General features: G+C 43.1%; 1 protein-coding gene across 2 annotated transcripts in view; it reads left to right on the top strand.

The window, feature by feature from the left end:
- LOC124007381 (dixin-like) overlaps window positions 1-27182 on the top strand; it is a 100155-nt gene that overhangs the window by 4006 nt on the left and 68967 nt on the right. For both annotated transcript variants that reach the window (XM_046317885.1, XM_046317884.1), the window contains exons 2-3: window positions 20717-20846; window positions 27169-27182. The exon at window positions 27169-27182 is cut by the window's right edge and continues 112 nt beyond it. In XM_046317885.1, the coding sequence (XP_046173841.1) occupies window positions 20717-20846; window positions 27169-27182 (144 nt within the window). The remainder of the gene's footprint in view (window positions 1-20716; window positions 20847-27168) is intronic.

The following is a 27182-nucleotide window of genomic DNA, read 5'->3' as shown; positions in this document are numbered from 1 at the left end:
TTCACCAAGTCTGCTGCCTCAGTTTGTATGATGGCAATTTGCATATACTCCATAATGTTATGAAGTGTGTTCAGATGAATTGCAATGAATTGCAAAGTCCCTCTTTGCCATGCAAATGAACTGAATCCCCCAAAAACATTTCCACTGCATTTCAGCCCTGCCACAAAAGGACCAGCTGACATCATCTCAGGGATTCTCTCGTTAACACAGGTGTGAGTGTTGACGAGGACAAGGCTGGAGATCACTCTGTCATGCTGATTGAGTTAGAATAACAGACTGGAAGCTTCAAAAGGAGGGTAGTGCTTGGAATCATTGTTCTTCCTCTGTCAACCATGATTACCTGCAAGGAAACTTGTGCCGTCATCATTGCTTTGCACAAAAAGGGCTTCACAGGCAAGGATATTGCTGTCAGTAAGATTGCACCTAAATCAGCCATTTATCGGATCATCAAGAACGTTCAGCCACGTCTCAGTGAAACATAATGTCCCGTTGGTAGGATAATCTTAATATTAGGTTTACATTTTATTTTCTAACGATTTCAGGTTAGCAAGTAGAATAGAAGGTATTGGTTGTTTACTTGCTCGCCTCCGGCTTCTCAGAAGGATCCCCGATCGGCGTCCCCCTTTCCGGCGTCCCCCTTTCCGCCGTCCCCCTTTCCGTCCCCCTTTCCGCCGTCTTTTCTTCATGCAAAAGGCATGGATCTGGGCCTGTTCCAGAGAAAGCAGGATACCCTTCTTTTCGGACTCGTTAAAGGAAAAAGTTACTTCCAGTCCGCGGGGAGTAATCACTTTTCTGATGTCCAGGAGTTATTTTAGGTCATAAGAGGCGGTAGCAGCAACATTATGTACAAAATAAGTTTAAAAAGAAGTTACACAAAATGCAAAAAAATTATCAAAATTGCACAATTGGTTGGGAGAATGGAAAACGTCAGTCATGGCCTTCGGATGCCATCTTAATCTTAAGCACGTTGAAAGAGTAGGCACAAACAAAGACATTAAGGAGCACAGTGAAACATATTCTTCTAGGTGCTCTGGTGCTTCTAAAGACATTAAGGAGCACAGTGAAACATATTCTTCTAGGTGCTCTGGTGCTTCTAAAGACATTAAGGAGCACAGTGAAACATATTCTTCTAGGTGCTCTGGTGCTTCTAAAGACATTAAGGAGCACAGTGAAACATATTCTTCTAGGCGCTCTGCTGCTTCTAAAGACATTAAGGAGCACAGTGAAACATATTCTTCTAGGTGCTCTGCTGCTTCTAAAGACATTAAGGAGCACAGTGAAACATATTCTTCTAGGTGCTCTGGTGCTTCTAAAGACATTAAGGAGCACAGTGAAACATATTCTTCTAGGTGCTCTGGTGCTTCTAAAGACATTAAGGAGCACAGTGAAACATATTATTCTAGGTGCTCTGGTGCTTCTAAAGACATTAAGGAGCACAGTGAAACATATTCTTCTAGGTGCTCTGGTGCTTCTAAAGACATTAAGGAGCACAGTGAAACATATTCTTCTAGGCGCTCTGCTGCTTCTAAAGACATTAAGGAGCACAGTGAAACATATTCTTCTAGGTGCTCTGGTGCTTCTAAAGACATTAAGGAGCACAGTGAAACATATTCTTCTAGGCGCTCTGCTGCTTCTAAAGACATTAAGGAGCACAGTGAAACATATTCTTCTAGGCGCTCTGGTGCTTCTAAAGACATTAAGGAGCACAGTGAAACATATTCTTCTAGGTGCTCTGGTGCTTCTAAAGACATTAAGGAGCACAGTGAAACATATTCTTCTAGGTGCTCTGGTGCTTCTAAAGACATTAAGGAGCACAGTGAAACATATTCTTCTAGGTGCTCTGGTGCTTCTAAAGACATTAAGGAGCACAGTGAAACATATTCTTCTAGGCGCTCTGCTGCTTCTAAAGACATTAAGGAGCACAGTGAAACATATTCTTCTAGGTGCTCTGGTGCTTCTAAAGACATTAAGGAGCACAGTGAAACATATTCTTCTAGGTGCTCTGGTGCTTCTAAAGACATTAAGGAGCACAGTGAAACATATTCTTCTAGGTGCTCTGGTGCTTCTAAAGACATTAAGGAGCACAGTGAAACATATTCTTCTAGGTGCTCTGGTGCTTCTAAAGACATTAAGGAGCACAGTGAAACATATTCTTCTAGGCGCTCTGCTGCTTCTAAAGACATTAAGGAGCACAGTGAAACATATTCTTCTAGGTGCTCTGGTGCTTCTAAAGACATTAAGGAGCACAGTGAAACATATTCTTCTAGGCGCTCTGCTGCTTCTAAAGACATTAAGGAGCACAGTGAAACATATTCTTCTAGGCGCTCTGGTGCTTCTAAAGACATTAAGGAGCACAGTGAAACATATTCTTCTAGGTGCTCTGGTGCTTCTAAAGACATTAAGGAGCACAGTGAACCATATTCTTCTAGGTGCTCTGGTGCTTCTAAAGACATTAAGGAGCACAGTGAAACATATTCTTCTAGGTGCTCTGGTGCTTCTAAAGACATGAAGGAGCACAGTGAAACATATTCTTCTAGGCGCTCTGCTGCTTCTAAAGACATTAAGGAGCACAGTGAAACATATTCTTCTAGGTGCTCTGGTGCTTCTAAAGACATTAAGGAGCACAGTGAAACATATTCTTCTAGGTGCTCTGGTGCTTCTAAAGACATTAAGGAGCACAGTGAAACATATTCTTCTAGGTGCTCTGGTGCTTCTAAAGACATTAAGGAGCACAGTGAAACATATTCTTCTAGGTGCTCTGGTGCTTCTAAAGACATTAAGGAGCACAGTGAAACATATTCTTCTAGGTGCTCTGGTGCTTCTAAAGACATTAAGGAGCACAGTGAAACATATTCTTCTAGGTGCTCTGGTGCTTCTAAAGACATTAAGGAGCACAGTGAAACATATTCTTCTAGGCGCTCTGGTGCTTCTAAAGACATTAAGGAGCACAGTGAAACATATTCTTCTAGGTGCTCTGCTGCTTCTAAAGACATTAAGGAGCACAGTGAAACATATTCTTCTAGGTGCTCTGCTGCTTCTAAAGACATTAAGGAGCACAGTGAAACATATTCTTCTAGGTGCTCTGCTGCTTCTAAAGACATTAAGGAGCACAGTGAAACATATTCTTCTAGGTGCTCTGCTGCTTCTAAAGACATTAAGGAGCACAGTGAAACATATTCTTCTAGGTGCTCTGCTGCTTCTAAAGACATTAAGGAGCACAGTGAAACATATTCTTCTAGGTGCTCTGCTGCTTCTAAAGACATTAAGGAGCACAGTGAAACATATTCTTCTAGGTGCTCTGCTGCTTCTAAAGACATTAAGGAGCACAGTGAAACATATTCTTCTAGGCGCTCTGCTGCTTCTAAAGACATTAAGGAGCACAGTGAAACATATTCTTCTAGGTGCTCTGGTGCTTCTAAAGACATTAAGGAGCACAGTGAAACATATTCTTCTAGGTGCTCTGGTGCTTCTAAAGACATTAAGGAGCACAGTGAAACATATTCTTCTAGGTGCTCTGCTGCTTCTAAAGACATTAAGGAGCACAGTGAAACATATTCTTCTAGGTGCTCTGCTGCTTCTAAAGACATTAAGGAGCACAGTGAAACATATTCTTCTAGGTGCTCTGCTGCTTCTAAAGACATTAAGGAGCACAGTGAAACATATTCTTCTAGGTGCTCTGCTGCTTCTAAAGACATTAAGGAGCACAGTGAAACATATTCTTCTAGGCGCTCTGCTGCTTCTAAAGACATTAAGGAGCACAGTGAAACATATTCTTCTAGGCGCTCTGCTGCTTCTAAAGACATTAAGGAGCACAGTGAAACATATTCTTCTAGGTGCTCTGCTGCTTCTAAAGACATTAAGGAGCACAGTGAAACATATTCTTCTAGGTGCTCTGCTGCTTCTAAAGACATTAAGGAGCACAGTGAAACATATTCTTCAAGGTGCTCTGGTGCTTCTAAAGACATTAAGGAGCACAGTGAAACATATTCTTCTAGGCGCTCTGCTGCTTCTAAAGACATTAAGGAGCACAGTGAAACATATTCTTCTAGGCGCTCTGCTGCTTCTAAAGACATTAAGGAGCACAGTGAAACATATTCTTCTAGGCGCTCTGCTGCTTCTAAAGACATTAAGGAGCACAGTGAAACATATTCTTCTAGGTGCTCTGCTGCTTCTAAAGACATTAAGGAGCACAGTGAAACATATTCTTCTAGGCGCTCTGCTGCTTCTAAAGACATTAAGGAGCACAGTGAAACATATTCTTCTAGGCGCTCTGGTGCTTCTAAAGACATTAAGGAGCACAGTGAAACATATTCTTCTAGGTGCTCTGGTGCTTCTAAAGACATTAAGGAGCACAGTGAAACATATTCTTCTAGGTGCTCTGGTGCTTCTAAAGACATTAAGGAGCACAGTGAAACATATTCTTCTAGGTGCTCTGGTGCTTCTAAAGACATTAAGGAGCACAGTGAAACATATTCTTCTAGGTGCTCTGGTGCTTCTAAAGACATTAAGGAGCACAGTGAAACATATTATTCTAGGCGCTCTGGTGCTTCTAAAGACATTAAGGAGCACAGTGAAACATATTCTTCTAGGTGCTCTGGTGCTTCTAAAGACATTAAGGAGCACAGTGAAACATATTCTTCTAGGTGCTCTGGTGCTTCTAAAGACATTAAGGAGCACAGTGAAACATATTCTTCTAGGTGCTCTGCTGCTTCTAAAGACATTAAGGAGCACAGTGAAACATATTCTTCTAGGCGCTCTGCTGCTTCTAAAGACATTAAGGAGCACAGTGAAACATATTCTTCTAGGCGCTCTGGTGCTTCTAAAGACATTAAGGAGCACAGTGAAACATATTCTTCTAGGCACTCTGGTGCTTCTAAAGACATTAAGGAGCACAGTGAAACATATTCTTCTAGGCGCTCTGGTGCTTCTAAAGACATTAAGGAGCACAGTGAAACATATTCTTCTAGGCGCTCTGGTGCTTCTAAAGACATTAAGGAGCACAGTGAAACATATTCTTCTAGGTGCTCTGGTGCTTCTAAAGACATTAAGGAGCACAGTGAAACATATTCTTCTAGGCGCTCTGGTGCTTCTAAAGACATTAAGGAGCACAGTGAAACATATTCTTCTAGGCGCTCTGGTGCTTCTAAAGACATTAAGGAGCACAGTGAAACATATTCTTCTAGGTGCTCTGGTGCTTCTAAAGACATTAAGGAGCACAGTGAAACATATTCTTCTAGGCGCTCTGGTGCTTCTAAAGACATTAAGGAGCACAGTGAAACATATTCTTCTAGGCGCTCTGGTGCTTCTAAAGACATTAAGGAGCACAGTGAAACATATTCTTCTAGGTGCTCTGGTGCTTCTAAAGACATTAAGGAGCACAGTGAAACATATTCTTCTAGGCGCTCTGGTGCTTCTAAAGACATTAAGGAGCACAGTGAAACATATTCTTCTAGGTGCTCTGCTGCTTCTAAAGACATTAAGGAGCACAGTGAAACATATTATTCTAGGTGCTCTGCTGCTTCTAAAGACATTATGGAGCACAGTGAAACATATTCTTCTAGGTGCTCTGGTGCTTCTAAAGACATTAAGGAGCACAGTGAAACATATTCTTCTAGGCGCTCTGGTGCTTCTAAAGACATTAAGGAGCACAGTGAAACATATTCTTCTAGGCGCTCTGGTGCTTCTAAAGACATTAAGGAGCACAGTGAAACATATTCTTCTAGGTGCTCTGGTGCTTCTAAAGACATTAAGGAGCACAGTGAAACATATTCTTCTAGGCGCTCTGGTGCTTCTAAAGACATTAAGGAGCACAGTGAAACATATTCTTCTAGGCGCTCTGGTGCTTCTAAAGACATTAAGGAGCACAGTGAAACATATTCTTCTAGGCGCTCTGGTGCTTCTAAAGACATTAAGGAGCACAGTGAAACATATTCTTCTAGGCGCTCTGCTGCTTCTAAAGACATTAAGGAGCACAGTGAAACATATTCTTCTAGGCGCTCTGGTGCTTCTAAAGACATTAAGGAGCACAGTGAAACATATTCTTCTAGGCGCTCTGGTGCTTCTAAAGACATTAAGGAGCACAGTGAAACATATTCTTCTAGGCGCTCTGGCGCTTCTAAAGACATTAAGGAGCACAGTGAAACATATTCTTCTAGGTGCTCTGGTGCTTCTAAAGACATTAAGGAGCACAGTGAAACATATTCTTCTAGGTGCTCTGGTGCTTCTAAAGACATTAAGGAGCACAGTGAAACATATTCTTCTAGGTGCTCTGGTGCTTCTAAAGACATTAAGGAGCACAGTGAAACATATTCTTCTAGGCGCTCTGCTGCTTCTAAAGACATTAAGGAGCACAGTGAAACATATTCTTCTAGGCGCTCTGGTGCTTCTAAAGACATTAAGGAGCACAGTGAAACATATTCTTCTAGGCGCTCTGGTGCTTCTAAAGACATTAAGGAGCACAGTGAAACATATTCTTCTAGGCGCTCTGCTGCTTCTAAAGACATTAAGGAGCACAGTGAAACATATTCTTCTAGGCGCTCTGGTGCTTCTAAAGACATTAAGGAGCACAGTGAAACATATTCTTCTAGGTGCTCTGGTGCTTCTAAAGACATTAAGGAGCACAGTGAAACATATTCTTCTAGGTGCTCTGGTGCTTCTAAAGACATTAAGGAGCACAGTGAAACATATTCTTCTAGGTGCTCTGGTGCTTCTAAAGACATTAAGGAGCACAGTGAAACATATTCTTCTAGGTGCTCTGGTGCTTCTAAAGACATTAAGGAGCACAGTGAAACATATTCTTCTAGGCGCTCTGCTGCTTCTAAAGACATTAAGGAGCACAGTGAAACATATTCTTCTAGGCGCTCTGCTGCTTCTAAAGACATTAAGGAGCACAGTGAAACATATTCTTCTAGGCGCTCTGCTGCTTCTAAAGACATTAAGGAGCACAGTGAAACATATTCTTCTAGGCGCTCTGCTGCTTCTAAAGACATTAAGGAGCACAGTGAAACATATTCTTCTAGGCGCTCTGGTGCTTCTAAAGACATTAAGGAGCACAGTGAAACATATTCTTCTAGGTGCTCTGGTGCTTCTAAAGACATTAAGGAGCACAGTGAAACATATTCTTCTAGGTGCTCTGGTGCTTCTAAAGACATTAAGGAGCACAGTGAAACATATTCTTCTAGGCGCTCTGGTGCTTCTAAAGACATTAAGGAGCACAGTGAAACATATTCTTCTAGGTGCTCTGGTGCTTCTAAAGACATTAAGGAGCACAGTGAAACATATTCTTCTAGGCGCTCTGGTGCTTCTAAAGACATTAAGGAGCACAGTGAAACATATTCTTCTAGGCGCTCTGCTGCTTCTAAAGACATTAAGGAGCACAGTGAAACATATTATTCTAGGTGCTCTGCTGCTTCTAAAGACATTAAGGAGCACAGTGAAACATATTCTTCTAGGCGCTCTGGTGCTTCTAAAGACATTAAGGAGCACAGTGAAACATATTCTTCTAGGCGCTCTGGTGCTTCTAAAGACATTAAGGAGCACAGTGAAACATATTCTTCTAGGCGCTCTGGTGCTTCTAAAGACATTAAGGAGCACAGTGAAACATATTCTTCTAGGTGCTCTGGTGCTTCTAAAGACATTAAGGAGCACAGTGAAACATATTCTTCTAGGCGCTCTGGTGCTTCTAAAGACATTAAGGAGCACAGTGAAACATATTCTTCTAGGCGCTCTGGTGCTTCTAAAGACATTAAGGAGCACAGTGAAACATATTCTTCTAGGCGCTCTGGTGCTTCTAAAGACATTAAGGAGCACAGTGAAACATATTCTTCTAGGCGCTCTGCTGCTTCTAAAGACATTAAGGAGCACAGTGAAACATATTCTTCTAGGCGCTCTGGTGCTTCTAAAGACATTAAGGAGCACAGTGAAACATATTCTTCTAGGTGCTCTGGTGCTTCTAAAGACATTAAGGAGCACAGTGAAACATATTCTTCTAGGCGCTCTGCTGCTTCTAAAGACATTAAGGAGCACAGTGAAACATATTCTTCTAGGTGCTCTGGTGCTTCTAAAGACATTAAGGAGCACAGTGAAACATATTCTTCTAGGTGCTCTGGTGCTTCTAAAGACATTAAGGAGCACAGTGAAACATATTCTTCTAGGTGCTCTGGTGCTTCTAAAGACATTAAGGAGCACAGTGAAACATATTCTTCTAGGCGCTCTGCTGCTTCTAAAGACATTAAGGAGCACAGTGAAACATATTCTTCTAGGCGCTCTGGTGCTTCTAAAGACATTAAGGAGCACAGTGAAACATATTCTTCTAGGCGCTCTGGTGCTTCTAAAGACATTAAGGAGCACAGTGAAACATATTCTTCTAGGCGCTCTGCTGCTTCTAAAGACATTAAGGAGCACAGTGAAACATATTCTTCTAGGCGCTCTGGTGCTTCTAAAGACATTAAGGAGCACAGTGAAACATATTCTTCTAGGTACTCTGGTGCTTCTAAAGACATTAAGGAGCACAGTGAAACATATTCTTCTAGGCGCTCTGGTGCTTCTAAAGACATTAAGGAGCACAGTGAAACATATTCTTCTAGGTGCTCTGGTGCTTCTAAAGACATTAAGGAGCACAGTGAAACATATTCTTCTAGGTGCTCTGGTGCTTCTAAAGACATTAAGGAGCACAGTGAAACATATTCTTCTAGGCGCTCTGCTGCTTCTAAAGACATTAAGGAGCACAGTGAAACATATTCTTCTAGGCGCTCTGCTGCTTCTAAAGACATTAAGGAGCACAGTGAAACATATTCTTCTAGGCGCTCTGCTGCTTCTAAAGACATTAAGGAGCACAGTGAAACATATTCTTCTAGGTGCTCTGGTGCTTCTAAAGACATTAAGGAGCACAGTGAAACATATTCTTCTAGGTGCTCTGGTGCTTCTAAAGACATTAAGGAGCACAGTGAAACATATTCTTCTAGGCGCTCTGGTGCTTCTAAAGACATTAAGGAGCACAGTGAAACATATTCTTCTAGGTGCTCTGGTGCTTCTAAAGACATTAAGGAGCACAGTGAAACATATTCTTCTAGGCGCTCTGGTGCTTCTAAAGACATTAAGGAGCACAGTGAAACATATTCTTCTAGGTGCTCTGGTGCTTCTAAAGACATTAAGGAGCACAGTGAAACATATTCTTCTAGGTGCTCTGGTGCTTCTAAAGACATTAAGGAGCACAGTGAAACATATTCTTCTAGGCGCTCTGCTGCTTCTAAAGACATTAAGGAGCACAGTGAAACATATTCTTCTAGGCGCTCTGCTGCTTCTAAAGACATTAAGGAGCACAGTGAAACATATTCTTCTAGGTGCTCTGCTGCTTCTAAAGACATTAAGGAGCACAGTGAAACATATTCTTCTAGGTGCTCTGCTGCTTCTAAAGACATTAAGGAGCACAGTGAAACATATTCTTCTAGGCGCTCTGGTGCTTCTAAAGACATTAAGGAGCACAGTGAAACATATTCTTCTAGGTGCTCTGGTGCTTCTAAAGACATTAAGGAGCACAGTGAAACATATTCTTCTAGGTGCTCTGGTGCTTCTAAAGACATTAAGGAGCACAGTGAAACATATTCTTCTAGGTGCTCTGGTGCTTCTAAAGACATTAAGGAGCACAGTGAAACATATTCTTCTAGGTGCTCTGGTGCTTCTAAAGACATTAAGGAGCACAGTGAAACATATTCTTCTAGGTGCTCTGGTGCTTCTAAAGACATTAAGGAGCACAGTGAAACATATTCTTCTAGGTGCTCTGCTGCTTCTAAAGACATTAAGGAGCACAGTGAAACATATTATTCTAGGCGCTCTGCTGCTTCTAAAGACATTAAGGAGCACAGTGAAACATATTCTTCTAGGCGCTCTGGTGCTTCTAAAGACATTAAGGAGCACAGTGAAACATATTCTTCTAGGTGCTCTGGTGCTTCTAAAGACATTAAGGAGCACAGTGAAACATATTCTTCTAGGCGCTCTGGTGCTTCTAAAGACATTAAGGAGCACAGTGAAACATATTCTTCTAGGTGCTCTGGTGCTTCTAAAGACATTAAGGAGCACAGTGAAACATATTCTTCTAGGCGCTCTGGTGCTTCTAAAGACATTAAGGAGCACAGTGAAACATATTCTTCTAGGCGCTCTGGTGCTTCTAAAGACATTAAGGAGCACAGTGAAACATATTCTTCTAGGTGCTCTGGTGCTTCTAAAGACATTAAGGAGCACAGTGAAACATATTCTTCTAGGTGCTCTGCTGCTTCTAAAGACATTAAGGAGCACAGTGAAACATATTCTTCTAGGTGCTCTGGTGCTTCTAAAGACATTAAGGAGCACAGTGAAACATATTCTTCTAGGTGCTCTGGTGCTTCTAAAGACATTAAGGAGCACAGTGAAACATATTCTTCTAGGTGCTCTGGTGCTTCTAAAGACATTAAGGAGCACAGTGAAACATATTCTTCTAGGTGCTCTGGTGCTTCTAAAGACATTAAGGAGCACAGTGAAACATATTCTTCTAGGTGCTCTGGTGCTTCTAAAGACATTAAGGAGCACAGTGAAACATATTCTTCTAGGTGCTCTGGTGCTTCTAAAGACATTAAGGAGCACAGTGAAACATATTCTTCTAGGTGCTCTGCTGCTTCTAAAGACATTAAGGAGCACAGTGAAACATATTCTTCTAGGTGCTCTGGTGCTTCTAAAGACATTAAGGAGCACAGTGAAACATATTCTTCTAGGTGCTCTGGTGCTTCTAAAGACATTAAGGAGCACAGTGAAACATATTCTTCTAGGTGCTCTGCTGCTTCTAAAGACATTAAGGAGCACAGTGAAACATATTCTTCTAGGTGCTCTGGTGCTTCTAAAGACATTAAGGAGCACAGTGAAACATATTCTTCTAGGTGCTCTGGTGCTTCTAAAGACATTAAGGAGCACAGTGAAACATATTCTTCTAGGCGCTCTGGTGCTTCTAAAGACATTAAGGAGCACAGTGAAACATATTCTTCTAGGTGCTCTGCTGCTTCTAAAGACATTAAGGAGCACAGTGAAACATATTCTTCTAGGTGCTCTGGTGCTTCTAAAGACATTAAGGAGCACAGTGAAACATATTCTTCTAGGTGCTCTGCTGCTTCTAAAGACATTAAGGAGCACAGTGAAACATATTCTTCTAGGTGCTCTGCTGCTTCTAAAGACATTAAGGAGCACAGTGAAACATATTCTTCTAGGTGCTCTGCTGCTTCTAAAGACATTAAGGAGCACAGTGAAACATATTCTTCTAGGTGCTCTGCTGCTTCTAAAGACATTAAGGAGCACAGTGAAACATATTCTTCTAGGCGCTCTGGTGCTTCTAAAGACATTAAGGAGCACAGTGAAACATATTCTTCTAGGTGCTCTGGTGCTTCTAAAGACATTAAGGAGCACAGTGAAACATATTCTTCTAGGTGCTCTGGTGCTTCTAAAGACATTAAGGAGCACAGTGAAACATATTCTTCTAGGCGCTCTGGTGCTTCTAAAGACATTAAGGAGCACAGTGAAACATATTCTTCTAGGCGCTCTGCTGCTTCTAAAGACATTAAGGAGCACAGTGAAACATATTCTTCTAGGCGCTCTGGTGCTTCTAAAGACATTAAGGAGCACAGTGAAACATATTCTTCTAGGTGCTCTGGTGCTTCTAAAGACATTAAGGAGCACAGTGAAACATATTCTTCTAGGCGCTCTGGTGCTTCTAAAGACATTAAGGAGCACAGTGAAACATATTCTTCTAGGTGCTCTGGTGCTTCTAAAGACATTAAGGAGCACAGTGAAACATATTCTTCTAGGTGCTCTGGTGCTTCTAAAGACATTAAGGAGCACAGTGAAACATATTCTTCTAGGCGCTCTGCTGCTTCTAAAGACATTAAGGAGCACAGTGAAACATATTCTTCTAGGCGCTCTGCTGCTTCTAAAGACATTAAGGAGCACAGTGAAACATATTCTTCTAGGCGCTCTGCTGCTTCTAAAGACATTAAGGAGCACAGTGAAACATATTCTTCTAGGTGCTCTGGTGCTTCTAAAGACATTAAGGAGCACAGTGAAACATATTCTTCTAGGTGCTCTGGTGCTTCTAAAGACATTAAGGAGCACAGTGAAACATATTCTTCTAGGCGCTCTGGTGCTTCTAAAGACATTAAGGAGCACAGTGAAACATATTCTTCTAGGTGCTCTGCTGCTTCTAAAGACATTAAGGAGCACAGTGAAACATATTCTTCTAGGCGCTCTGGTGCTTCTAAAGACATTAAGGAGCACAGTGAAACATATTCTTCTAGGTGCTCTGGTGCTTCTAAAGACATTAAGGAGCACAGTGAAACATATTCTTCTAGGTGCTCTGGTGCTTCTAAAGACATTAAGGAGCACAGTGAAACATATTCTTCTAGGCGCTCTGGTGCTTCTAAAGACATTAAGGAGCACAGTGAAACATATTCTTCTAGGTGCTCTGGTGCTTCTAAAGACATTAAGGAGCACAGTGAAACATATTCTTCTAGGTGCTCTGGTGCTTCTAAAGACATTAAGGAGCACAGTGAAACATATTCTTCTAGGCGCTCTGGTGCTTCTAAAGACATTAAGGAGCACAGTGAAACATATTCTTCTAGGTGCTCTGGTGCTTCTAAAGACATTAAGGAGCACAGTGAAACATATTCTTCTAGGCGCTCTGGTGCTTCTAAAGACATTAAGGAGCACAGTGAAACATATTCTTCTAGGCGCTCTGCTGCTTCTAAAGACATTAAGGAGCACAGTGAAACATATTCTTCTAGGCGCTCTGCTGCTTCTAAAGACATTAAGGAGCACAGTGAAACATATTCTTCTAGGCGCTCTGGTGCTTCTAAAGACATTAAGGAGCACAGTGAAACATATTCTTCTAGGCGCTCTGGTGCTTCTAAAGACATTAAGGAGCACAGTGAAACATATTCTTCTAGGCGCTCTGGTGCTTCTAAAGACATTAAGGAGCACAGTGAAACATATTCTTCTAGGCGCTCTGGTGCTTCTAAAGACATTAAGGAGCACAGTGAAACATATTCTTCTAGGCGCTCTGGTGCTTCTAAAGACATTAAGGAGCACAGTGAAACATATTCTTCTAGGCGCTCTGGTGCTTCTAAAGACATTAAGGAGCACAGTGAAACATATTCTTCTAGGCGCTCTGGTGCTTCTAAAGACATTAAGGAGCACAGTGAAACATATTCTTCTAGGCGCTCTGCTGCTTCTAAAGACATTAAGGAGCACAGTGAAACATATTCTTCTAGGCGCTCTGGTGCTTCTAAAGACATTAAGGAGCACAGTGAAACATATTCTTCTAGGCGCTCTGGTGCTTCTAAAGACATTAAGGAGCACAGTGAAACATATTCTTCTAGGCGCTCTGGCTGCTTCTAAAGACATTAAGGAGCACAGTGAAACATATTCTTCTAGGTGCTCTGGTGCTTCTAAAGACATTAAGGAGCACAGTGAAACATATTCTTCTAGGTGCTCTGGTGCTTCTAAAGACATTAAGGAGCACAGTGAAACATATTCTTCTAGGTGCTCTGGTGCTTCTAAAGACATTAAGGAGCACAGTGAAACATATTCTTCTAGGCGCTCTGCTGCTTCTAAAGACATTAAGGAGCACAGTGAAACATATTCTTCTAGGCGCTCTGGTGCTTCTAAAGACATTAAGGAGCACAGTGAAACATATTCTTCTAGGCACTCTGGTGCTTCTAAAGACATTAAGGAGCACAGTGAAACATATTCTTCTAGGTGCTCTGCTGCTTCTAAAGACATTAAGGAGCACAGTGAAACATATTCTTCTAGGCGCTCTGGTGCTTCTAAAGACATTAAGGAGCACAGTGAAACATATTCTTCTAGGTGCTCTGGTGCTTCTAAAGACATTAAGGAGCACAGTGAAACATATTCTTCTAGGCGCTCTGGTGCTTCTAAAGACATTAAGGAGCACAGTGAAACATATTCTTCTAGGCGCTCTGCTGCTTCTAAAGACATTAAGGAGCACAGTGAAACATATTATTCTAGGCGCTCTGCTGCTTCTAAAGACATTAAGGAGCACAGTGAAACATATTCTTCTAGGCGCTCTGGTGCTTCTAAAGACATTAAGGAGCACAGTGAAACATATTCTTCTAGGCGCTCTGGTGCTTCTAAAGACATTAAGGAGCACAGTGAAACATATTCTTCTAGGCGCTCTGGTGCTTCTAAAGACATTAAGGAGCACAGTGAAACATATTCTTCTAGGTGCTCTGGTGCTTCTAAAGACATTAAGGAGCACAGTGAAACATATTCTTCTAGGCGCTCTGGTGCTTCTAAAGACATTAAGGAGCACAGTGAAACATATTCTTCTAGGCGCTCTGGTGCTTCTAAAGACATTAAGGAGCACAGTGAAACATATTCTTCTAGGCGCTCTGGTGCTTCTAAAGACATTAAGGAGCACAGTGAAACATATTCTTCTAGGCGCTCTGCTGCTTCTAAAGACATTAAGGAGCACAGTGAAACATATTCTTCTAGGCGCTCTGGTGCTTCTAAAGACATTAAGGAGCACAGTGAAACATATTCTTCTAGGCGCTCTGCTGCTTCTAAAGACATTAAGGAGCACAGTGAAACATATTCTTCTAGGCGCTCTGCTGCTTCTAAAGACATTAAGGAGCACAGTGAAACATATTCTTCTAGGCGCTCTGGTGCTTCTAAAGACATTAAGGAGCACAGTGAAACATATTCTTCTAGGCGCTCTGTGCTTCTAAAGACATTAAGGAGCACAGTGAAACATATTCTTCTAGGCGCTCTGCTGCTTCTAAAGACATTAAGGAGCACAGTGAAACATATTCTTCTAGGCGCTCTGGTGCTTCTAAAGACATTAAGGAGCACAGTGAAACATATTCTTCTAGGTGCTCTGGTGCTTCTAAAGACATTAAGGAGCACAGTGAAACATATTCTTCTAGGTGCTCTGGTGCTTCTAAAGACATTAAGGAGCACAGTGAAACATATTCTTCTAGGTGCTCTGGTGCTTCTAAAGACATTAAGGAGCACAGTGAAACATATTCTTCTAGGTGCTCTGGTGCTTCTAAAGACATTAAGGAGCACAGTGAAACATATTATTCTAGGCGCTCTGGTGCTTCTAAAGACATTAAGGAGCACAGTGAAACATATTCTTCTAGGTGCTCTGGTGCTTCTAAAGACATTAAGGAGCACAGTGAAACATATTCTTCTAGGTGCTCTGGTGCTTCTAAAGACATTAAGGAGCACAGTGAAACATATTCTTCTAGGCGCTCTGGTGCTTCTAAAGACATTAAGGAGCACAGTGAAACATATTCTTCTAGGCGCTCTGCTGCTTCTAAAGACATTAAGGAGCACAGTGAAACATATTCTTCTAGGTGCTCTGCTGCTTCTAAAGACATTAAGGAGCACAGTGAAACATATTCTTCTAGGCGCTCTGGTGCTTCTAAAGACATTAAGGAGCACAGTGAAACATATTCTTCTAGGCGCTCTGGTGCTTCTAAAGACATTAAGGAGCACAGTGAAACATATTCTTCTAGGCGCTCTGGTGCTTCTAAAGACATTAAGGAGCACAGTGAAACATATTCTTCTAGGTGCTCTGGTGCTTCTAAAGACATTAAGGAGCACAGTGAAACATATTCTTCTAGGCGCTCTGCTGCTTCTAAAGACATTAAGGAGCACAGTGAAACATATTCTTCTAGGCGCTCTGGTGCTTCTAAAGACATTAAGGAGCACAGTGAAACATATTCTTCTAGGTGCTCTGGTGCTTCTAAAGACATTAAGGAGCACAGTGAAACATATTCTTCTAGGCGCTCTGGTGCTTCTAAAGACATTAAGGAGCACAGTGAAACATATTCTTCTAGGTGCTCTGGTGCTTCTAAAGACATTAAGGAGCACAGTGAAACATATTCTTCTAGGTGCTCTGGTGCTTCTAAAGACATTAAGGAGCACAGTGAAACATATTCTTCTAGGCGCTCTGGTGCTTCTAAAGACATTAAGGAGCACAGTGAAACATATTCTTCTAGGCGCTCTGGTGCTTCTAAAGACATTAAGGAGCACAGTGAAACATATTCTTCTAGGCGCTCTGCTGCTTCTAAAGACATTAAGGAGCACAGTGAAACATATTCTTCTAGGCGCTCTGGTGCTTCTAAAGACATTAAGGAGCACAGTGAAACATATTCTTCTAGGCGCTCTGGTGCTTCTAAAGACATTAAGGAGCACAGTGAAACATATTCTTCTAGGCGCTCTGGCGCTTCTAAAGACATTAAGGAGCACAGTGAAACAAATTCTTCTAGGTGCTCTGGTGCTTCTAAAGACATTAAGGAGCACAGTGAAACATATTCTTCTAGGTGCTCTGGTGCTTCTAAAGACATTAAGGAGCACAGTGAAACATATTCTTCTAGGTGCTCTGGTGCTTCTAAAGACATTAAGGAGCACAGTGAAACATATTCTTCTAGGCGCTCTGCTGCTTCTAAAGACACTAAGGAGCACAGTGAAACATATTCTTCTAGGCGCTCTGGTGCTTCTAAAGACATTAAGGAGCACAGTGAAACATATTCTTCTAGGCGCTCTGGTGCTTCTAAAGACATTAAGGAGCACAGTGAAACATATTCTTCTAGGCGCTCTGCTGCTTCTAAAGACATTAAGGAGCACAGTGAAACATATTCTTCTAGGCGCTCTGGTGCTTCTAAAGACATTAAGGAGCACAGTGAAACATATTCTTCTAGGTGCTCTGGTGCTTCTAAAGACATTAAGGAGCACAGTGAAACATATTCTTCTAGGCGCTCTGGTGCTTCTAAAGACATTAAGGAGCACAGTGAAACATATTCTTCTAGGTGCTCTGGTGCTTCTAAAGACATTAAGGAGCACAGTGAAACATATTCTTCTAGGTGCTCTGGTGCTTCTAAAGACATTAAGGAGCACAGTGAAACATATTCTTCTAGGCGCTCTGCTGCTTCTAAAGACATTAAGGAGCACAGTGAAACATATTCTTCTAGGCGCTCTGCTGCTTCTAAAGACATTAAGGAGCACAGTGAAACATATTCTTCTAGGCGCTCTGGTGCTTCTAAAGACATTAAGGAGCACAGTGAAACATATTCTTCTAGGCGCTCTGGTGCTTCTAAAGACATTAAGGAGCACAGTGAAACATATTCTTCTAGGTGCTCTGGTGCTTCTAAAGACATTAAGGAGCACAGTGAAACATATTCTTCTAGGTGCTCTGGTGCTTCTAAAGACATTAAGGAGCACAGTGAAACATATTCTTCTAGGTGCTCTGGTGCTTCTAAAGACATTAAGGAGCACAGTGAAACATATTCTTCTAGGCGCTCTGGTGCTTCTAAAGACATTAAGGAGCACAGTGAAACATATTCTTCTAGGCGCTCTGCTGCTTCTAAAGACATTAAGGAGCACAGTGAAACATATTCTTCTAGGCGCTCTGGTGCTTCTAAAGACATTAAGGAGCACAGTGAAACATATTCTTCTAGGTGCTCTGCTGCTTCTAAAGACATTAAGGAGCACAGTGAAACATATTCTTCTAGGTGCTCTGGTGCTTCTAAAGACATTAAGGAGCACAGTGAAACATATTCTTCTAGGCGCTCTGCTGCTTCTAAAGACATTAAGGAGCACAGTGAAACATATTCTTCTAGGCGCTCTGGTGATTCTAAAGACATTAAGGAGCACAGTGAAACATATTCTTCTAGGCGCTCTGGTGCTTCTAAAGACATTAAGGAGCACAGTGAAACATATTCTTCTAGGTGCTCTGGTGCTTATAAAGACATTAAGGAGCACAGTGAAACATATTCTTCTAGGCGCTCTGGTGATTCTAAAGACATTAAGGAGCACAGTGAAACATATTCTTCTAGGCGCTCTGGTGCTTCTAAAGACATTAAGGAGCACAGTGAAACATATTCTTCTAGGCGCTCTGGTGCTTATAAAGACATTAAGGAGCACAGTGAAACATATTCTTCTAGGCGCTCTGGTGCTTCTAAAGACATTAAGGAGCACAGTGAAACATATTCTTCTAGGTGCTCTGCTGCTTCTAAAGACATGAAGGAGCACAGTGAAACATATTCTTCTAGGTGCTCTGCTGCTTCTAAAGACATTAAGGAGCACAGTGAAACATATTCTTCTAGGCGCTCTGGTGCTTCTAAATTAAAATGGCTGTTAGCACAGCAAAATATTTAGAAACAATAAGGGAGTTAAATGGTCCCACTGTAGAGCCCTCCACTGAATTATAATAATAATAATAATAATAATAATATATACCATTTAGCAGACGCTTTTATCCAAAGCGACTTACAGTCATGTGTGCATACATTCTACATATGGGTGGTCCCGGGGATCGAACCCACTACCCTGGCGTTACAAGTGCCATGCTCTACCAACTGAGCTACAGAAGGACCACAATAATGATGAACGATACATTTATGACATTAATGATCACAGCAGTTATTTTTTTAACTACTACTACATGAAACGTTGTAGCTATCAATTGTCCCATTAACAATCACCCATATTACAAAATGTATTTCAATTTCATTTCAAATGTCTCATTTCTCTAGAAGGGCCCTATAGGTTATTTATCGTAATGAATGATATCAGACAGATGTCCACGATAAATGTTTGGTTTGGTCTGTGTGGTGGGTTTATCGTCCCAGCTCTACTTCATAGTAAGTAGTGGGTTTGGTCTGTGTGGTGGGTTTATCGTCCCAGCTCTACTTCATAGTCAGTGGTGGGTTTATCGTCCCAGCTCTACTTCATAGTAAGTGGTGGGTTTATCGTCCCAGCTCAACTTCATAGTAAGTGGTGGGTTTATCGTCCCAGCTCAACTTCATAGTAAGTGGTGAGTTTATCGTCCCAGCTCTACTTCATAGTAAGTGGTGGGTTTATCGTCCCAGCTCTAATTCATAGTAAGTGGTGAGTTTGGTCTGTGTGGTGGGTTTATCGTCCCAGCTCAACTTCATAGTAAGTGGTGAGTTTATCGTCCCAGCTCTACTTCATAGTAAGTGGTGGGTTTATCGTCCCAGCTCTAATTCATAGTAAGTGGTGAGTTTGGTCTGTGTGGTGGGTTTATCGTCCCAGCTCTACTTCATAGTAAGTGGTGAGTTTGGTCTGTGTGGTGAGTTTATCGTCCCAGCTCTACTTCATAGTCAGTGGTGAGTTTGGTCTGTGTGGTGGGTTTATCGTCCCAGCTCTACTTCATGGTAAGTAGTGGGTTTGGTCCGTGTGGTGGGTTTATCTTCCCAGCTCTACTTCATAGTAAGTGGTGGGTTTATCGTCCCAGGTCTACTTAATGGTAAGTAGTGGGTTTGGTCTGTGTGGTGGGTTTATCGTCCCAGCTCTACTTCATAGTAAGTGGTGGGTTTATCGTCCCAGCTCTACTTCATAGTAAGTGGTGGGTTTATCGTCCCAGCTCTACTTCATAGTAAGTGGTGGGTTTATCGTCCCAGCTCTACTTCATAGTAAGTGGTGGGTTTATCGTCCCAGCTCTACTTCATAGTAAGTGGTGGGTTTATCGTCCCAGCTCTACTTCATAGTAAGTAGTGGGTTTATCGTCCCAGCTCTACTTCATAGTAAGTAGTGGGTTTATCGTCCCAGCTCTACTTCATGGTAAGTAGTGGGTTTATCGTTCCAGCTCTACTCCATAGTCAGTGGTGGGTTTGGTCTGTGTGGTGGGTTTATCGTCCCAGGTCTACTTCATGGTAAGTGGTGGGTTTATCGTCCCAGCTCTACTTCATGGTAAGTGGTGGGTTTATCGTCCCAGCTCTACTTAATAGTCAGTGGTGGGTTTATCGTCCCAGGTCTACTTCATGGTAAGTAGTGGGTTTGGTCTGTGTGGTGGGTTTATCGTCCCAGCTCTACTTCATAGTCATTGGTGGGTTTATCGTCCCAGCTCTACTTCATAGTCAGTGGTGGGTTTATCGTCCCAGCTCTACTTCATAGTCAGTGGTGGGTTTATCGTCCCAGCTCTACTTCATAGTCAGTGGTGGGTTTATCGTCCCAGCTCTACTTAATAGTCAGTGGTGGGTTTATCGTCCCAGCTCTACTTCATGGTAAGTAGTGGGTTTGGTCTGTGTGGTGGGTTTATCATCCCAGCTCTACTTCATAGTAAGTAGTGGGTTTATCTTCCCAGCTCTACTTCATAGTAAGTAGTGGGTTTGGTCTGTGTGGTGGGTTTATCGTCCCAGCTCTACTTCATAGTAAGTGGTGGGTTTATCGTCCCAGCTCTACTTCATAGTAAGTAGTGGGTTTATCTTCCCAGCTCTACTTCATAGTAAGTAGTGGGTTTGGTCTGTGTGGTGGGTTTATCGTTCCAGCTCTACTTCATGGTAACTCAATAGTTGTTTTATGTTGTCACCAGACTAGTGTGGATCCCTGGGTCTTACCCCAACACTAACCATAATGCTGTCAAATGTATTGATAGAGCTCTGGATGTAAGGAATTACTATCTATAATATCATCATGATATGAAGTCAAAATTACAACTTTAAACATATTTTGAAGCTGTGTTTTTGGTGTGTTGTGTGTGTGTGTGTGTGCGTGTGCGTGTGCGTGTGCGTGTGCGTGTGCCTGTGCCTGTGCCTGTGCCTGTGTCTGTGTGTGTGTGTGTGTGTGTGTGTGTGTGTGTGTGTGTGTGTGTGTGTGTGTGTGTGTGTGTGTGTGTGTGTGTGTGTGTGTGTGTGTGTGTGTGTGTGTGTGTGTGTAGCAGCAGCTATCAACCTATGTGCTGTGGGTGAACAGCCAGTTGAAGAGGCGACCAGGCCTGAAGCCCATCACAGACCTCAGAGTAGACCTGCAGGATGGAGTGGTGTTATCACACCTGGTGGAGATAGTGGGTTAGTACTCATACACACACACACACACACACACACACACACACACACACACACACACACACACACACACACACACACACACACACACACACACACACACACACACACACACACACACACACACACACACACACATACACGCACACACACATCACACCTACCACAACACGCACATCACACCTACCACAACACACACGTCACACCTACCACAACACACACACAACCACACCTACCACAACACACACACCACCACAACACACACACCACACCTACCACAACACACACATCACACCTACCACAACACACACATCACCACAACACACACCACTACACCTACCACAACACACACATCACACCTACCACAACACACACATCACCACAACACACACACCACACCTACCACAACACACACGTCACACCTACCACAACACACACATCACACCTACCACAACACACACATCACACCTACCACAACACACACATCACACCTACCACAACACACACATCACCACAACACACACACCACACCTACCACAACACACACGTCACACCTACCACAACACACACATCACACCTACCACAACACACACATCACACCTACCACAACACACACATCACACCTACCACAACACACACATCACACCTACCACAACACACACAACACAACACACACATCACAACACACACACACACACACACACACACACACACACACACACACACACACACACACACACACACACACACACACACACACACACACACACACACACACACACACACACACACACACACACACACACACACCCCTACCTACCACAACACGCACATCACACCTACCACAAGACACACACCACCACACCTACCACAACACACACATCACACCTACCACAATACACACATCACACCTACCACAACATACACATCACACCTACCACAACACACACACCACCACAACACACACACCACCACAACACACACACCTACCACAACACACACGTCACACCTACCCAAACACACACACACACCTACCACAGCACACACTCACAACAACACACACCACCACAACACCCACGTCACACCTACCCCAACTCACACACACACCTACCACAACACACACACCACCACAACACACCACCACACCTACCACAACACACACACCACCACAACACACAAATCACACCTACCACAACACACACCACTACACCTAACACAACACACACATCACACCTACCACAATACACACGTCACAACTACCACAACACACACACATCACACCTACCACAACACATCTACTACAACACACACAGCCACAAAACACACCACCACACATTTACATTTACATTTAAGTCATTTAGCAGACGCTCTTATCCAGAGCGACTTACACACCTACCACAATACACACGCCACACCTACCACAACACACACGCCACACCTACCACAACACACACACCACACCTACCACAACACACACATCACACCTACCACAACACACACACATCACACCTACCACAACACATCTACTACAACACACACACCACACCTACCACAACACACACACCACACCTACCACAACACACACCACCACAACACACACCTACCATAACACCACACCTACCACAGAATACACATCACACCTACCACAACACACATCTACCATAACACCACACCTACCACAACACACACACACCACAACACACACATCACACCTACCACAACACACACCTACCACCACACACACACAACACACACACCACCACAACACACACACACCACCACAACACACACACACCACTACAACACACACACACCACACCTACCACCACACACACAACACACACACCACCACAACACACACACACCACCACAACACACACACACCACTACAACACACACGCACCACACACACCACAGCACACACCACCACAACACACATCTACCATAACACCACACCTACCACAGAATACACATCACACCTACCACAACACACATCTACCATAACACCACAACACACACCTACCACCACACACACACCACCACAACACACACACACCACCACACAACACACACACCACCACAACACACACACACCACCACAACACACACATCACACCTACCACAACACACACCTACCACCACACACACACCACCACAACACACACACACCACCACACAACACACACACCACCACAACACACACACACCACCACAACACACGCATCACACCTACCGCAAGACACATCTACCATAACACCACACCTAACACAACACACACCACAACACACACACAACACCTACCACAACACACACCACCCTACCTACCACAACACACACCACCACACCTACCACAATACACACACCACACCTACCACAATACACACCACAACACACACAACACACCTACCACCACACATACCACAAACTATACCGCACCCACCAATACCACACCACCACATACAACACTGTACTAGACTACACCACACCACACCATCCTACACTACACTACACTACACTACACTACACTACACTACACTACACTACACTACACTACACTACACTACACTACACTACACTACACTACACTACACTACACCACACTACACTACACTACACTACACTACACCACACCACACTACACCACACCATCCTACACTACACTACACTACACTACACTACACTACACTACACTACACTACACTACACTACACTACACCACACTACACCACACCACACTACACTACACTACACCACACTACACTACACTACACCACACTACACTACACTACACTACACTACACAACACCATACTACACCATACTACACTACACTACACCATGCTACACCATACTACACTACACTACACCACACTACACCACACTACACCATACTACACCATACTACACTACACCATCCTACACTACACTATACCATACTACACTACACCACACCACACTACACCATACTACACCATACTACACTACACCATCCTACACTACACCATACTACACCATACTACACTACACTACACCACACTACACTACACCACACTACACTACACCACACTACACTACACCACACCACACTACACTACACCACACTACGCCACACTACACCACACTACGCCACACTACGCCACACTACACCACACCACACCACACTACACTACACCACACCACACTACACGACACCATACTACACCATACTACACTACACTACACCACACTACACCATACTACACCACACTACACCATACTACACTACACCACACTACACCATACTACACCATCCTACACTACACTACACTACACCACACTACACCATACTACACTACACCACACTACACCATACTACACCATACTACACTACACTACACTACACCATACTACACCACACCACACTACACTACACCACACCACACTACACTACACCATACTACACCATACTACACTACACCACACTACACCACACTACACCGCACTACACCATACTACACTACACCATCCTACACTACACTATACCACACTACACTACACCACACCACACTACACCATACTCCACCATACTACACTACACCATCCTACACTACACTACACCATACTACACCATACTACACTCCACTACACCACACTACACCATACTACACCACACTACACCACACCACACTACACTACACCATACTACACCATACTACACTACACCACACTACACCACACTACACCATACTACACCATACTACACCATACTACACTACACCATCCTACACTACACTACACCATACTACACCATACTACACTACACTACACCACACTACACCATCCTACACTACACTATACCACACTACACCACACCACACTACACCATACTACACCATACTACACTACACCATCCTACACTACACTACACCATACTACACCATACTACACTACACTACACCACACTACACTACACCACACTACACTACACTACACTACGCCACACTACACCACACTACACTACACTACACCACACTACGCCACACTACACCACACCACACCATACTACACTACACTACACCACACTACACCACACTACACCACACTACACCATCCTACACTACACTATACCACACTACACTACACCATACTACACCATACTACACTACACCATCCTACACTACACTATACCACACTACACTATACCACACTACACTACACCACACTACACCACACTACACTACACTACGCCACACTACACTACACTACACCATACTACACTACACCATCCTACACTACACTATACCACACTACACTACACCACACCACACTACACCATACTACACCATACTACACTACACCATCCTACACTACACTACACCATACTACACCATACTACACTACACTACACCACACTACACCATCCTACACTACACTATACCACACTACACCACACCACACTACACCATACTACACCATACTACACTACACCATCCTACACGACACTATACCACACTACACCACACTACACTACACCACACTACGCTACACTACACTACACTACACCACACCACACTACACTACGCTACACTACACCACACTACACTACACTACACCACACTACGCTACACTACACTACACTACACTACACTACACTACACTACACCACACTACACTACACTACACCACACCACACTACACTACACTACACTACACCACACTACACTACACTACACTACACTACACTACACTACACTACACCACACTACACTACACTACACCACACTACACTACACTACACCACACTACACTACACTACACTACACTACACCACACTACACTACACCACACTACACTACACTACACCACACCACACTACACTACACTACACTACACTACACTACACTACACTACACCACACCACACTACACTACACTACACCATCCTACACTACACTATACCACACTACACTACACCATACTACACCATACTACACTACACCATCCTACACTACACTATACCACACTACACTATACCACACTACACTACACCACACTACACCACACTACACTACACTACGCCACACTACACTACACTACACCATACTACACTACACCATCCTACACTACACTATACCACACTACACCACACCACACTACACCATACTACACCATACTACACTACACCATCCTACACTACACTACACCATACTACACCATACTACACTACACTACACCACACTACACCATCCTACACTACACTATACGACACTACACCACACCACACTACACCATACTACACCATACTACACTACACCATCCTACACTACACTATACCACACTACACTACACCACACTACACTACACCACACTACGCTACACTACACTACACTACACCACACCACATTACACTACGCTACACTACACCACACTACACTACACTACACCACACTACGCTACACTACACTACACTACACCACACTACACTACACTACACTACACCACACCACACTACACTACACTACACCACACTACACTACACCACACTACACTACACTACACCACACTACACTACACTACACTACACTACACTACACTACACTACACCACACTACACTACACTACACTACACCACACCACACTACACTACACCACACCACACTACACCACACCACACCACACTACACTACACCACACTACACTACACCACACTACACTACACTACACTACACTACACTACACTACACTACACTACACTACACCACACCACACCACACTACACTACACCACACCACACTACACTACACCACACCACACCACACCACACTACACCACACCACACCACACTACACTACACCACACCACACCACACTACACTACACTACACTACACTACACTACACTACACAATACTACACTACACTACACTACACTACACTACACTACACTACACTACACTACACTACACTACACCACACTACACTACACTACACTACACTACACTACACAATACTACACAATACAAACAATAGCTGCTATTTCTGGAATTCATCATCTGATATTAAACTGTTTAATTTATTTTATTTTCTCCTTTTTAATTTGTTTTGTGTTGAGACACACTTTCAATAAATGATAATCTCACTTACCCAGAAGTAAAATTATCTTGTGAAAGTGTGCCACTTGTTTTACTTCTGGGGGGATTTTACACGTAATTCTATGTGATCCTTGACAGATTGTTGCCGTTTACACGCAGAATCTGTCCACGGGAGATTAAATACATTATGATTTGATTTATATGATAACAATTATGCATAACCTTCTCCTTCTCCCACCCCCCCGTCTCCCCCTGCAGCGGGGGAGGCATTG

This window comes from Oncorhynchus gorbuscha, linkage group LG20, assembly GCF_021184085.1.
Source record: "Oncorhynchus gorbuscha isolate QuinsamMale2020 ecotype Even-year linkage group LG20, OgorEven_v1.0, whole genome shotgun sequence".
Lineage (NCBI taxonomy): Eukaryota > Metazoa > Chordata > Actinopteri > Salmoniformes > Salmonidae > Oncorhynchus > Oncorhynchus gorbuscha.
This window is presented reverse-complemented; position numbering and strand designations above follow the sequence as displayed.